The sequence below is a fragment of the Ixodes scapularis genome, unplaced genomic scaffold (genome assembly GCF_016920785.2).
Source record: "Ixodes scapularis isolate PalLabHiFi unplaced genomic scaffold, ASM1692078v2 PGA_scaffold2__306_contigs__length_199485367, whole genome shotgun sequence".
NCBI lineage: Eukaryota > Metazoa > Arthropoda > Arachnida > Ixodida > Ixodidae > Ixodes > Ixodes scapularis.
In genome coordinates this window covers 123838163-123854479 of record NW_024609857.1, presented here as the reverse complement: position 1 = coordinate 123854479, position 16317 = coordinate 123838163, and the positions used below count along the sequence as shown (strand labels likewise).

Genomic DNA, 16317 nt, shown 5'->3' with positions numbered 1-16317 from the left:
AGGGCAATTTGACATACGTAAACCCCCGAGATCCTCCCCCCCCCCCTCCTCCCCCCGATATAAAACCCATTACCGGCTTGGCAGGTGGCAGAAGGCTCGGTACTCAAGTACGAGGGTCCGAAATAGGGTAGGTCGCACCCTAGTAGGCACACTTGAGCTCTGAATTTAGAGAACCACTCTGTCGAATGGGAGAACAGTCTCCTTACAAATTTTTCCGCCCCCCCCAAAAAAAAAACAAAAACAAAAAAAACATACAAACAAGAAAGAAAGTTCTGAATCCGCCCCTGGTTAATTGCTGCCAGGGATGCAGAGGTATTTTATTATCGACCACGTGGGCATGTGTAAGGAAAGGTTGCTGATCTAAGCAACTTTGACAAAGGGCAGATCGTGTTTCTTTTACGGCTCCGGACATGTATCTTGCAAACTTCGAAGCTCGTCGGATGTTCCCAAGCTTCCGTCATTAGGACCTATAAAAGTGGAAGAACAATGGTAAAACCGTTCGTGCACGCCGAAGCGCTGCACGCCAACGCCCACGCCTCACACGAAATCTGAACGTGAAAGGATTTCCCGCTTGGTAACGTAAACTAGGCGGCTGTCTATAGCCTAACTGACAGCTAAGTACAATGCAGGTCAAGGTACAAGTCTTTCTGAGCACATAGTTCATCGGATTAAGTTTTTAGCATGATGCTCTGACTCCTTTGTTATCCATTAAAAATTGTTTAGCCATATATAGCAAGTTAACTTAAAATAATTTTTAAAACAAATGAATATCGAGAAGATAGGTTCCTACGCAATACATTTATATACCACCCTTAATAGCTAGGACCCCATTATGAATTTAAAGTCATTAGCTTTTTTAAGAAATTATTTCTGCTATAGTGCACACACATCAGAGCATATTCAAATATTCTACAATATATGATAAACCATTAACGCTTGATTAAGCCTAATCTATTGATGCAGCTCTAAACCATAATTTTACACCTTTTCAGAGAACATACATTTCTAAAGATATGTGTAGCACATTTTGTTGGGCGCGATGTGTTTACAAAACATATATTGGCCGTAATAAAAACGTTATTTTTTCAGGTATTATACGCCGAAGAGACATCATGGCCGCAATGCCATTTGAAAGCTCTCTAGTGGTGTTCACAATGAACGGAACTCAGCTGCGAAAAATGCTCGAACATGGTGTATCGAAGTTCACTTGGTTTAAAGACCCCGAGGGATCCTTTCTTCAGGTGTCAGGTAGGCTAAAAACAGTTCATTTTATGAGGCTACAAGTTCCGTGAGTTCTAATTTTCGCAACGAGTAAAAAATAATGTGCACTAAATTCGCCTTATAAGTCAATTAATAACCTCCAAGTTTTCTAGGTTGAAGCCGTCGAGACCTCAGGCAGTACAAAGTTGTAAACGACCAAACACACTAAGAAACGCCGAAAAACAATTACTGTGCTTGATGGCGAATTTGGAGAAGTTTGGGGAGCAAGTATCGGGCCAGTTCCGGCACTCTGATCGGGCCACTTTTGTGCACATCACGACCTAGATATAGATTTTTCTTAATCTGAAACTTCATCTTCGAGTGTTCCTTTCGCGCAATTGGGTTCCATGAAGCCTGTGCAACGGGACGCCGCCTTTGGTGCCGCAAAAGTGTCGTTTATCTTCATATTGCCAGTCACCGTGTCGCCAGCGCCCTTTCATTTACGAGGCGTCACAAGTGGAAGCTTTTCCCTCCTAGTGGGTTATGGTACCTTGCTCGGTCATGTTTCTTTCTTGATTTTGGATCATTTAGCAGCTTTGCTTTACTGGCACGAGACGTATCCTCTTATGGAAACACCGCAGATCTAACTCAGTGCCGAAACTCGCGCCTCTCGCGGCGGTATCCCGCGTACTCATCGGGAAGTTACCTCGGCAGTCGCAGCTCAACTGTAGTGGTACACCGGTGGGTGACGCAAGGTCGACATGCCTCCTTAAACTACCACATTGGCGGAAGCGTGGGGGCAGCGTAAGCGGCGGCGGGGCTCTACCGCTCTCCCTACGCTGACTCAAAAGTGGCCGCCCCCGGCGCTGTTCACTGGGCCATCGGTAGCGGATCCTAGCGGACGCAGGGTGCCCATACACGGCTTGCACTGACATCCGATCATCAGCAAAGGTGGCCTTGCTGCTGATCATGTACCCCTCGCAGCATATATTTTACACCCCCGATCTTACGACACCCTATCTTCAACTTTGATTTTATGCACGACATCAGAACGTGGTACAATTTCATCCGCAAGAACAAGTAGAAATGACCAGCAGAATTATCCGATGACCGTCACTTCCAAGACATCTACGTTCTAATAAGCCCACCAGGGGGTCAGAGTTGATCCATTAACTTACCCCAGAAGCTTTTTCAAATACGCCACCCGGTGCGAGTCGCACATCTTACTGTCAGCATTACGCGAGGGCGTAGTCCGGGACCACGAGTCCCTGAGGCTTCGTCGGCTTTGTCTGGAACTGTACATAGCTAAGTGGCTAAAGGTGAAGTCCAACGAAATTTACACTACTTCGTCTGAAGGAGCTCTAGGTAGTATTCACCGCTTTAAAGGACAACTCCGGTTAATATTTTAAAATTTATGATTACGAGTGTGATTAACTTAGTCGGCGTCCCTTAATCGCAAGGTACTCTTTTTTATTGATATTTTCTTGATTTTATGTGTAGTTTTGTAAACATCATGGCTCAAAGTTTGGTTTCGGGCGTCCATGGCGAAGCTAAAACTATCTTAGAGGGATGGCAATACTGATCATCACGCGTCACGTCGATGCTGCGGTACGCGGTACGCGGTACGACGGAAAGCACGATACGTATAAATTATTGGTCAGAAAAATCAACATACTTGAAAGATTTTTTTTAGTTTCTTTGATGACGCTCGTTCAATTGGTTTCCTATCAAGTGAAGGATATTCGCAACTCCAACGCCCTATAGATGGCGGGGTGGTACCTCCAAGATGGCGGAAAAGACGGGATAGATTTTATAGGAATTCTCAAGCGCCTGCCGCTTGTCGACGCTGGTCAGTGTGCTAAGATCAATTTTTTCTTTGGCTACAGATAGGAAGTGGTCAGGGCAGCAGCACGTTACAGGTGACGGAGTTGTTGACGTGCGTTGAGACAATGAGCGCGTTCAACTTCAAAAGTTGCAAAGCGGAAGACAGCAATTTTATTTTAACGGACTCGCTTTTCCCGGTAAAATGGCATGATGCATGAACACGCTAAGCAGAACCACGCGGTAAAGCAGCACCTAGGCCGACGGTTCCTGCAACCGTCTCCGCCACCTTCCCCGCTTCTTTGGTACATCGCTCGTCCGCGAGAGGGCGATCAGCAGGCTGGAGTTGCGAATATATGGGCGTGGAGCAATCTAGATTGAAGAAAGAATAAACAAGTAAGACAAAGACGACACAACCACATCTTTCAGTGAAAAATGAAGTCATGTCGTCCTCGTCTTCTTTATTGTTTCTTCAATCTTGATTCACAGTAACACGCCCTTCTAATAATTAGGAACAGCCAACACTACTTAATTAGTGGGGCCCTGATTTCGTTAAACACAAAATTGGAGCCGAAAGTTCGCGGAGCGCGCTGATTGGACGCCGGCGAAAAAATCTCCAAGTCATCGTCGTGATAGTCCAACCGGTGCGCTGCGGACCTAGTGTTATGAGTGCTGCTTGGCGTGTGTATTTGTGATGTCTGCTTATGTCCACAAAGCAAGTGCCGTGTGCATGCTTTAATGAATGCATTGTGACCAGGGTGTCGAACCGGAACCGAACCGAACCGAAAACCGGAACAGAACCGTTATTTTTAGCTGAACCGGAACTGAATCGAACAGAAATATTCGCCGCCATCTTGGAACTGAACCGGAACCGAACCGAAAAAAAATATAACGGTAACCGGTTCAAAACGGTTCAAGGTAATTTATTTTTTTATTTTTTGTTAATATCACAAAATGAACATATGGGAATAAAAATTGGCGGCTGTATTTCTATCTATTGATCAAATCGTCATATACAGAATTGCAACGTATGTTGAATTGTGAGTTTTCGTGGCGCTTTTGTATTGGCACTATAATTAACCATGTGTCACGTTGTCACGTGACGACATGGTGTCAATACATGTTGCCAATCAATGTCACGTGACCTCGTGAAGTCACGTGACTCACTGCGTCAACTCGATTTAATTTGAGGAATTCACTATAGTCGGTTACAAGTCAAGAAGGTAGGAGAAGCTCCTCCCACAAGTGTGATGCGCCCGTTTCAAATCTCTCCGCAGTCGAAAGAAGAGTTCACTGGAAACGCTCCTTGTTCCGCTTCAATGGATTCCCACTTGTCTCCGATCCCACTTTTTAAGAAAGCGACCTTTGTATTCATCGGAGAGGGAACCGAGCCCCTGAAAGCAGCCTTTGTATCCATCGGGGGGGCAGCTAATCCCCGAAAGTCGTAATTGTTTCCGTCGGTGGGGGAGAACTCTAATCTCCCTCTCGTGGCTTCCACAGTGCTAAGTCAAACTCGAAAGATAAAGCAAATATGTACAGAAAGGCAAGACCCTCCTCGCGCGTTGGCCGCGGCGTCACGGAAACGGTGGGACGCTATTGGATGCGGAGGTGGCGGAGGGATATCTGATTCCCTTTGAGGGGCATCTGCCGCTACCTTCTTAACCTGTAACTGACTATAGATGTATTAACCTTGTTGACAGCGTGACGTAACATGACATCACAATTTTGCACCGAGAGTCACGTGACACCGTGACAGAAGTGATTTTCATAACCCCTAGTCGAGTGCTCGGGTTCATGACAATCAGCATCGCCAAACATTCGGGTAACGGCTCATGTTCAATTAAATATGATACTAGCCCAACTCTAACAATATCTGAAGCTCAGCCTACGCTTTTGCTTTCCAAACCCTTGCCGCCTAGGGCATGCCTATGACGAACACTGACGGTATATAATTAGAGTCAGATCACCTGGCCGCTTGTTCAAAGTTGCGAGTTGAGGAGGGAATCGACAGCTGTTTCATTCCTTTATTTTTTCTGCATCTGCTATTGCGCGGAGAAGAAAACTAATGAATTTTTTCGCAAGCTAACAACGTCAGGGGTCACTTCTAACAGCATTTATTGAAAGCACAAAAAAAAAATGTTGCAAGACTAATTTTACATTATTGAGGCACTCAAACATTTTTTTCGTTGTTGCTGAACTGCATCCTAAATATGTCCCCGAGAATAGAAGTATTGGAATAACTAGATGCGACTTATTAATAGGACGTTACATAGAACTGCATGTGAGTGCGGAAGGAATGCCTACAAAAAAAAAATATTTTAGTTAGACAGCCGAACTTTGGCATTCGCTGTAAGTCTCACACGAGCGCCGTTCTCAAGTTTAGGTAAATGGTCAGCTAGAACCATTTACCTAAATTATGTACCACCTAGCTCAACTTCAGCCTGTTATTCAGTTCTCAAGTTATTCCCCAAGTTTTGACCCCCTCTGTATTTTGCTTAAAGAAGCTATAAAAAGATTTCTATACATCACTAAATACAACTCAGAATCACTCCCTAACGTTAATAGCTGATTGCACTTGGCTTTGCTCTTTTTTCTGGGCAATGGCAATCGCCGAAAAATGAGAGAAATATCAGCATCGTTCATCCCCTCAACTCGGAGCCAGAAGCGGTTACGTGGCTTGGTGCCTATCCTAATCCCCCAACGTTAATCATACCCCCGCGCTGGGGTTGGAAAGGAAGAAAACGCGTGCTGAGCTCCAGGAATTGTTAGAATTCGGCTGTTCTCATTACCGCAGTGGTTGGACACGAGCCACTCACTAGCTGAGTGTCCGCCGAGGCATTGATTGTTACGAGCCTATGAACAGTGCTCACGCAGTTCTCGTGGCCAATCCATGAGCCGCGCTGGACTGTCGTCAGGCGGGTGGTTTTGATCCCACAATTACGACATCAATCTTTGCGAAGGCAAGACTGAAAGAAATAGTCTAATTTTATTCTCGCAATTTCACCGCGACAAAGAAGCTTCTGAATCAGTGGCGGCCTGTGCGAGTATACTTGGGTTTGACTAGGACCAGTACGCCTCGAAAACGTCATGAACATTCCAACCCGATATCGTTTTATGACCACTTTAAACTTCACGGGGTGCAAAATAAAAGCAGTGAAGGTTTGCTGTTAACAAGTGACAAATAAAATTGTCGAATTAGCATAGACGAATGGAGGAGGCAATTCCTCAGGAATACTTTCAGCCTTTCTACTCTTGTGAAGAAGGAAGACCAGCGTAGCTGTATACGATGGGGGGAATGAAGTAATGTCCGGCCGTAAGTCGGCAAGCTAGAGTGGAAAGGCTGGAGAGGTTGCCGCCATCTATGCGCGACGACGGCAACCAGACAACCGGCAAGCCGGTTGTCCGGTTGCCGTTGTCACTTATAGATGGCGGTAGTTGTCCAGAGTTAAGTGTCATCATTTGTTTGCTGACGGACACGATACTGGAGAAACTAGCCCTTAACAGCTCCGCTGTAAAAAGAAGTGTGTGTGTGTGCGTGCGTGTGTGTGTGTGGCGGGGGGTTAATTTGAAAAATTTACTGTGTTATAAAGGTTTCTCTTCCCTTCATCTTTGGCGCAGACCAAAAAGCGTGACACCGGAAACTACTTTGTGTGCAATAACGCTCTGGCCAAAAAGCACGTTTTTGTCGTGCCAGACGCTCGTGCCGTTCATCACGACGATGCACTCAGGATAATAACACGTGCCTTTAAAATAGTAGGCTTTCACTAAGCTTGAAACTCCTGGAGCGTGCATTTTGCACCATCGAATTCGAGTTTCTCAGTAAGAAGAAATCAGAATGACCACCAGCCTATAGTGTGATGGCGTCACGTGCATACCATGTTAAAAAGTTCAGCTTTCTGGTGAAATCTGATGTTCGTAACACTAGCAATAGATGTCCTAATTGTAAAGTTGTGCAGTATTTATAGCAGTCTCGCAATGATATATGGCAGCCTAGAGAAAGGTTAGAGCGCATGATTAGTGTTGTAATGTGAGGGCCCGAAACAAATGCAGGTAAAATCGAATATAACATTAGCCTCTCGGGGCAGTATTTCGCGAAGTTTCGAGCTCATGCAAGCTGATAAAATGTGATTTATAGTAAGATTTCAAGAATATTTGCCTGTCCTTCGCCCTATTCATGTAAATGTATGAATTTCATTGCGTGCATCTTTACGTATCTCTTTTTGCAGTAAGGTGTTCTGTGAGGGATTATTTAGAAAAATAACCATCAATTACCTCTCTCTTTATTACAATTCACGTATTTGACTTCCAATGTATCATATGAGCACAGAGCCGTTTTTAGCGTACCCTGCAACCCTATGTTTCACACTGCCAATCAGCAAACAGAAAAACACTTTTACGCACACTCCACGGCTCGCGTAGTTTTGAGTATCGTCCTTCCTCGTTGGTCTCAAGTGGTTATGTGAACTTTTTAAAGTAAAATTTATTGATCGTTATAAAAATATATTTAATAACTAACTGAATATTTGACAACATAAATAGGGCCGACCACCCTAAAGCAATGCCCCCCAAATTGTCTGAAAGGTGTTCTGTCAATCTTTTCTGGCGTTTTTATCCTCTAGAGGCTCGTAGTAAGTGATATGGGAGAGCCTTACACACATTTCTTATTTTGAAGCTAATTTAAATAACTATGTGTTCCTCACACATATAACTTCTCAAACATATAGAAGTCTGTTAGTGCCTCTTGTATGTGGTAAATATTACTTTTATGTGTCTGCGGGCTGGACAAAAACAAAGTGAACAACGGCGCGCGGCGGAAGTATGACGATTACGCACGCAAACCGTCAGAAAGTGTCCAATTAATTAGCTGCCATGTCGAGTAGAACGTTAAATACTACTTCGGTTTACTTAACAAAAAAGAATCTTGGAGGACGCTTAAGTTTCGCGTTTAAAAGTGGAACGCGATAGCCTTAACGGGCCTCGTTTGCATCGCATTCTCATTTGCCATGCAAGCGTGTCTCGCGTGGCCTAGTGAAGAACGTCTGACTCGCAACCGAAGGGTCGTGGGTTCAAATCCCGTCTAAAATTCTGATTCGTTTTCTTTAAGGCAAAGCATACGTCGACCTTTAATTCGCATTACATGTCATGTTTTAATCACTCTCACTCCACGCGTGATGTCACGTTTCACGTGAGCATTGTGGGTTGTTAGAAAGTCTTGCGCAAGGGCATGTAGTTTTGACGTCATCACCTTATCGACCAATCAAGATTTTCCAGTCACGCCACCGACTTCGGCTTTTCTGCGACATGAGCTCCTTAACGCTCTCGCGTTAAAATCATCAATTAGCAAGGGTGATGCTCATTTGCAAATTAAGTTGACCGGCATCTGGTCAAGAACAAACCTCAACTGCCAGGCTATGCCAGCTTATTCTGTTTAAGAAAATGTTCACTTGGGCAAGCGTTATTTTGGGCCAGATTCGATCTGAGTGCGAAGGTGCGTATAGATTAGAGTGAACAATTGTGATTACACCTTGCTGCATGATTAGTCGCATACATGCGGTGCGGAGTGTAAACAATCTTTGGTCAAAACAACAAGCATTTTGATTGCCGCTCGGTGTTTCTATAAAAAATAGGCTGAAAGGAATTATCCTAAAACTTTTGTGACATTTTGAAAATTCCATTGCTTTAAGCTCAGTTGTTTCGTCATCGTATACATATATATTGTGAAGCATATTTCGTAAACCATATTTTGTGATATATATGTCCACAAGACACTCCTTTCATACTTTTATGTGATGTAATCAATTCATGGTTCAAGAACAGAATCACGATTTTACTTTTAATACTGCGACAAAAGTTGTACCAATCACGGGTATTTTGGGCGACCTATCACAATTCGCAACAATATTTCGTACCGTGTAAATAAATTAGCTTGAACTTAAGAATTTTACTTAAACGCGAAGAAAGGACAATAAAATAAAGTATAATTCTAAATTTCAAGCTGATCTATTTACAGGTATGTACCAACAAGCTCAACTCTTCACTCTTGTACTTAAACATTTTGAATCAGGTAAAATATATGTTACTGGTAAACAAAGGGATGTTGAGTCGCATGAACACGACGTTATGTATATAAAGAAGATTTTCTTCTACCCTTGCGTCAAAATAAAACTGAATTTCATATTTTGGTACCTAAAACAAAAGTAAATTTCACGGACGATCGAAGAAAATATATAGTTAATCGTTTCACGGGGTAAATAGTGTATATGGGCAGAACAACGCGGAAAATATATTCTCAATTTAGCGGTTCAAACCGGTTCGAACCGGTTCAAACCGGTTTGAACCGTTATTTTTTGCTCCTCGGAACTGAACCGGAACCTAACCGAAAGGCGTGAACCCGAACCGGAACCGAACCGATAAAAATTTCGGTTCGACACTCTGATTGTGACAAACTTAAAATGAATGTTCAAAATACACGATGTATTTTGTAAAAAAATGCCCTGTTGTCCATAGAACGGCGAAAGAAACGTAGTCAGTATTCCTACCTGTTTTTCATACACCATTACAAATATCTATGCACAAAGTCCTATAACATTTCTACAGAAGGAAAGCAGTCAAAACGCTATGGACAGTAAATAGAAAAATGTATACATTTTTTTTTAAATATCTAAAAAAAGTCTCTAGATTGTGCATTCATCTTTCGTAAAGGCACATGAGTGCTGCGTCGCTGTTTAACCGGAACTGGTGTGCCCACTTCTTTAACACTGTAAGCACGCAAAATTGGCGTTCAATCTGTGCCCCGCGCTGACCTCCGGTAGGTGACCAAAAGAAAAAACCAGAAACCTATGACCTTGCTAGGACCTATTCACACAGCAGGGCTTCAATTGGTTATTCAAATGCGTACCCATCTTTATTAGTAAATAATCACCGCAAAGCATAACGCATCAAGTTCTGAGTTACCGATGCTTTGGTCGTGAGATTGCGAAAAAGGGATAATTTGTTGTGTGTTTCCGATTGTCTTAATTCTGAACACTTCCATCACTTTTTTTTCTTCAGGAATGAGAGTGGTCTACGATTTCAAAAATACAAATAGCTCTGAGAATGTCACTCTTCAAATTTTATGTGCTAACTGCAGTATACCTAAGTACGAGCCTGTTGATCCCGAGAAAACTTACAAGATTGTGACCACAAGTTTCATCGCGGGAGGAGGTGACGGATTCAAATTTGATAAAGAGGTACTACAGTCGAAGGAGACAGAGGGTAAGCTGTACATCTTATTTGATACATTTAGAAGAGATCAGATGATTAGTATATCAACACATGTATAGAAATATACAAGGGACGTGGGTGAGCCCGACACAACATTCCAAGTGGCAGCAAAAAGCTTTTAATACGGCCCTGTAAGACAACATGGGCTGTTCCCAAAAAAGGGTAGCGTGGTGGAATGTTCCCAACAACTGTTCCCAACAAAGGGTAGTGTAGTGGAATGTTGTGTCGGGTTCACCCACGTCCCTTTGGGGGAAAATTAATTTTTGTCTGGCAATTAAGCGCCCTTAAAGCTGAAAAAACAAGGTATAACCATAGCGTTCCATCAAATGATCTTCCAGTCATTTGCGGTACACTCTGACAGGTGCGGGGGTGTCACGCTTTATTGACATTGCAATTGTGACGCGACACTCCAATCAAAGAACCAGGGAGGTAGTGGAGGCGTTCAGCAGGTCACGATGCGAGGAGAGCATGCGTGTCAGCTCTCCGTTTATCGTTTTGTTTAGCAGCGAGATTGCGTACATCTGTCGTTTTGAAGCCAGTTTGTAAATAGTTTGATGATATAGGAAGATATGCAGTGTTTGGTGTTTTGGTGGTTCAACGGCATTATGTTCCTTCGTAGTAAAATTCAGTTTTAAGCCAGCGCTTGTCGTGTCTACTCCTGCCTGTCTTTTGTTATTTTTTAGCAGTTTTTGGTTAGTATATATAACCTAAATTCATCACATATGACCAGAGCTTGGCTATTTTAACACTTAACTGCCAATAAAATGCCAGAGTTAGGCTTCACTGTCTGGTTGTTTGGTTGTCATCTGACTTTGTTAGACCTCAGTTCTCAAGAAAATGTCAAAATTAGGCTTACTTTCTGGTTATTCAGTTTTCACCCGGCAACTTAATATCTAAATTGAGAGGCAACTGCAAGAATTAGGCTTGACTGTCATTCGTTTGCGTGATTTGCGGAATCTTTGACCCGAGTTTGAGACATTGGAAATTATATGGGAAACCAAACTAAGAGCTTGGAGTAAAACCTTATTTAGCCTAACATATGATCCTAGGATTGACAAACTTGGGTCAAGAAAGTCGCTTTTATGTCGTGCAGTGTGGGAATACTTGATATTCGTTCTAAAAAGTAATTAGTTATGTTGGTAGCTACATAATCCAAAAATAACGCGCTACACTATCTCTAACATAGCACAACACTTTGCTCGATACTGTGAAAAACTACAGTTGCTGGTGCATCCGCTTTATGTATGTCTTTGTTTCCTCTTCAGGCCTCATTACAGTTAAACTGTAGATGTTTTGCGTTAGTATTTCTTTTCAGCATATCTAGAATCTGCTTTCAGCAGTGCTCGGGTTGATAGCAGCTAGATCCAGTTAAAATTGTTCAAATAAAAATAATACCAGTAAAAAAAACTAGAAATGATGGTTTTAAGTGAATGTTTTCAAACTAAGAAATTTATAAGGGTCATGAAATGTGCAGCTGCATTCTAAGCTTTCCTATGAAATTTATAATGTGGTTTGCTTATTGATTGAAATAATTTATTTTTACGAAGGTGAAAGAAGGTAGTTGGAAAAAGGGTAATTAAAGTCACCACGCAAGGCCCCAACCAGAAATACAGCACTCAGAGCTTAGTCTTGTTCCCAGTCCTGAAATTACAAAAAATCCCAAGTTTAAGTTAGTAATATGTTGAACTTTGGTTATATTACCTATATTTAAATATTTAACCAGAGATTATCTCTAATTTTTGTATCAACAATGATGCGGTTTCTTAGCGAAATCATTCCGAACCCTAATTTTGCCTGTTTAATTCCGAGCTTACTAGAAAAAAAGAAAAGGTTTCACCCCAAAAATACGTAAAAACAAAAACGCGCAAGCTATCGCATAACATAAGGGGCTTTGACATTAGGCAAATTTTACGCAAGAGCTTTTAGAGTGAAGGTAAAACAAAGTTCAGATGCTTTGTGACATTGTTAAAATATTTATCCGGGGCATACTTGAGTTTCGTTTATTAATCTTAACCAAAACTTCCCGGCGCGGTAAGTCGTCTGTTCCATGTCACTCCTCAATATTTTGGAATCATTTGTCGCTATTTCCACTTTAGAGGCCCTTGCAATTACCCTCGATGTGTATAATTACTGCGTTGAGTTCTTTGTCTCTCTTATTATGCTCTCGAGCTTAAGATTCTGAGTTAAATCTGCGTGCTCTTTGAAACTCTATAATTGTCACATAGAGTACTAAACAAATAGAGCACCACTGCGATAATTTTAATGGACTGCACAATCCACTTTAATAAAACTCTAAATTTCCACGGGTTTGTAGTTAATGTGGTTACAGTGCACTTGAGAAGAGGAAAACATTTGAGAGCCATCTTGAAGGCCGTTTAATGTGGTTTACTTTTTGCTAATGAAGGATTTACCTACTGAGTGCAGTCTCCTGTGAACATGGCGATAAATTAAATTTCCAAGATTCTTCCGTCTAAATAAGCATTTTAGCAATACAGTTTTAACCAGTTTTTGTGTTGTTTAGCCTCGTAAAACTCTTATTTTTCTCTAGTGGGGCTTCATCGTGAGTCCAGATATAAAGGAATTTTCCTGTGTAACTGATATCTGTATAGCTTAAAAAGAAAGTAATTATTTAGGCGCAGCTCTTAGGCGCCCGTTTCCCGCTTGAGCGTCGTCGTTGTCGCCGTCGGCGTGAACGCGCGTTGTATTATGGGACGTTTCCCATAATGACGTCACACGTGACGTCACGAGGGAAGTTACGAAGGTTACGACGTTCTGGAGGCCTTCATGCGTGACGTCACAAGGGAGGAGGGAGGGAGGGGAGAAGGAAAGGAGGAGGGGAGAGGGAGGAGAAGAAGGAGAGTAGGCGTGAGAAGGAGGTGAGGAGGAGAGGCATACTCTCCGGTCCGTACCCTCCCCTCCTCCTCCTCAAGAGCTGCACTCGAACTTGTCATTATAGGGAACTGTAAACGTCTTTCATTTTAAGCCAACAATAAAATTGCTGAGTTTTAGTTTTAGGCACTTGCCGATTGTGTGGCAGCATAGTTATCCTATCAGATTTGGTTTAGCAATTCGCGACTCCAGCAAAACGGACGCCACCAAGCGGGAAAACTGGGAACCAGCCGGACCAGGTCGCTCCGCGCCCCATCGCGTCTCCGGTGACTTTCGTGGACACGTGTTGTCGGCGCGGTGGCGAACAATGTAATTAGTTCCGAATATTCCTTAAGTTTGCCTGAGTGTTCATTAGTGTGGTGAAGCCCCAGTAGATTGTTTCCTTCCATCACGTGTTTGAAAGCCCGTTTACTTCACAACACACGGTCGCGTGCTTTTGATTCCTCGGGTGGGGAGGAATCACGGGAAAACGTTTTGATTTCTTGTCCGCCTCGAATGACATTCAAAGTGACGACTACTTGGTAAATGATATGTGGTTTCTTTATAAGGCTGTAGAACAGTCGACTGAGGACGACAGACGAGGCATTTCACTGGAGGGAACACCAATGTTGCAATCAAGTGAATGGGAACGTTCAATAGCTGCTTTTCTTGAGTTTCATTGTGTTTGATTAGCTTCAAGTTTGAGCCACCCACGCCGGTCGATGCGTTGGCTATTCATCTTGGCTGATTTTCGCCGAAAAAGAGTCTGGACCACACTGAAGGAGTTTGGGCTGATTTCGCCATTACTTGATTCAGGAAATCCTGCTCGCTGCGAATGATGAATGAGGAAAATGATCTGTTTTCAAAAGGTGGGGGACGCGTCTCGCAACGTTAGAAGCTGTCCCGGCATTATGATCTATCGCGCCTCCAATATTTATATTATACCCCCGTCGAAGACAGCAGCAATATACGTCTACATTGCTCAGGTTGCCCGGCCACAAAAAATACAAATTTTCTCCGTTCAGGACTCGAGGCAAAGTTCAATGCAGAGAGATTCTGCGTGAATCTCCGATGAAGACTCTCTTCAGTTTGTCTCCGTGCTGCCGGCTAGAACCCTTTGGCTAAGTTTAAGTAGTATCTCTTTTTCTGTCAAATATACTTTTATTCAGCAGTTCACCTAATAGCTAGTCAACTAATCTCATATTTCAACCCGAAGATTATACTAATATCGCTTTAGTGGGACCCCCATAGTACGTAATATAATACATAGCCAGCTCGTCAAAATGAATTCTCGATCGCTACTAAAACCTGAATTGAAATACGAGTATCAGCTGCTTAGTGCGGCGCCGGCGGGCCGCTCAAAAAGTGCTTTCTTAATTTTCTTAATTTTCCTGCAGCCTGTGTTGTTGACCGAGCAGACGACTGGAACTGTTTCTTAAACGCGGATACGCACAAAAGCTCGATTTCGCGGACAGATAAGTCGCATGGTCGAGGCATGCAAGTTAGCTGAAAATTACTCTCGGTGGAACAATTCTGTAGTCATCGCCGCTTTCCTTAGATGATCAAAACTGATTAGTATATTACCATCTCTCCGGAACCCATAGTTTCGGTTTTGAACGAAATCTTCGAAACGAAAGTTTGACATGAAAAGAACAAAAAACACCGGGAAAACAAAACTACGCTTTGCAAGTTTATGTGCGCCGGCTACACTTAACCGTCTCAGTTGAAATACCTATAAAATTGGGCATTAATCAAAAGAAGATCTGTTAAATTGAACGCGCCACCTGTTCAGGCGACCTGAACTCAGCCGCCATGTTTGTTTGATGGTGGCGCCCCCTATAGGCCGCCGGAGTCGCGAATATCTTTACGTTACCATAACAAGGAAATGCTAAGACAGTAGAAGTGCAGCGAAGGTACATCCCTGTTGTATAGTTGAGATATTTGTGTGGAACAGAGAATAGATAAGAACCTTTTCAGTAATTTTTGTGACCTAACAAGCTGAATTTAATTTTCAGGACGAATGGATGTAGAAGTGTTCACTGATTACGTTCGGAAGATGTCACCGATAAAGACGCCAGAAGAGGGAAGGGTGATCATGCTAAACAACGATAGACCAGCTGGCTCAAATTCAGGGGGACTTTATCCTGGTAGCTTGAGGATCTAGCCCATTTTCTTTTTCTGAGAAATTCAGAACGTTAGGTTAAGCAGTGGGAAGCAATGTAAGTTAAACTAGAAGAGTATAAAAATTAATTTGATGCACTTACATCTGTTTTACAAGTCCAAGCCCGTTTTGTCAAACTGGTACAATAAAAGAAAACAACACATATGCCATTTTGTGTTCTTCCTAACTATCTAAAACCCGGCATATATGGTCGTTTATTTTCCGGTGTTTATATCCACTGGCAGACCCAGTACAAGAGTATTATATACTCCCTCCCAAAGGATCAATAAATAAATAAATAAATATCCGTTATTGATCAGTGTGAACCAGATTGTAACATATTTTAACATGCGTCCAATCCCAAGACTTTAGCCTGGAACCTTGCCGGGTTGGCTGAGTATTCCAGTCAACAAGTTTGATGAGCTATCTGTCCAATAATACCATGATTATTTTGGCGGCACTAGAACGACATCGTTATGTTTCCAGTTCGAATTATTGTATTCGCTGTGTATTATAGGTTTTTGGAGGAGTTAATAATATAATTCTGCTACGTTCCTTCATACGTTCGGACACAGCGGATGTAGCGAGCCATCGAAGTCAATTCAAGGCCACTTGAGTTTCCCGTGACCTTGGAGAGGAAGTGCCCTGACACGAGAAAAGCGTAATCAACAGCTATGGTCACAGAGCTGGATCGGCTGGGATGGCTTGTAGCGTCCGCTGCGGCCAGACTTAAAGGGGCACTGATTCATCAAAATCATGCTTTTTTTATTACCCGAAACGATTGAAAACGATGCCGGGACATTACCCTCAAAATTCGAAACTTAGAAATTCAGTATATCTGAATTAAAAAAAAAAGAAAAAAAACAATTTTCAAATGCCGAATTTAAAGTTCCCGCGCGATCCGCGCCAGTGCAGTGAGTCAAATGTTGCGGTCTCCTGTGACTCTACTTTGCTTGGGACCTCCGTTGCCACAGCGACCCGAAGCGAAAAGAAGGAGACCAGGC

General features: G+C 42.8%; 1 protein-coding gene across 1 annotated transcript in view; it reads left to right on the top strand.

The window, feature by feature from the left end:
* Positions 1-15316, top strand: part of LOC115316844 (protein 5NUC) — a 113844-nt gene extending 98528 nt beyond the window's left edge. The window contains exons 7-9 of the mRNA XM_040206790.1: positions 1090-1248; positions 10072-10275; positions 15168-15316. Of these exons, the coding sequence (XP_040062724.1) occupies positions 1090-1248; positions 10072-10275; positions 15168-15316 (512 nt within the window). The remainder of the gene's footprint in view (positions 1-1089; positions 1249-10071; positions 10276-15167) is intronic.
* Positions 15317-16317: the final 1001 nt, after the last annotated feature.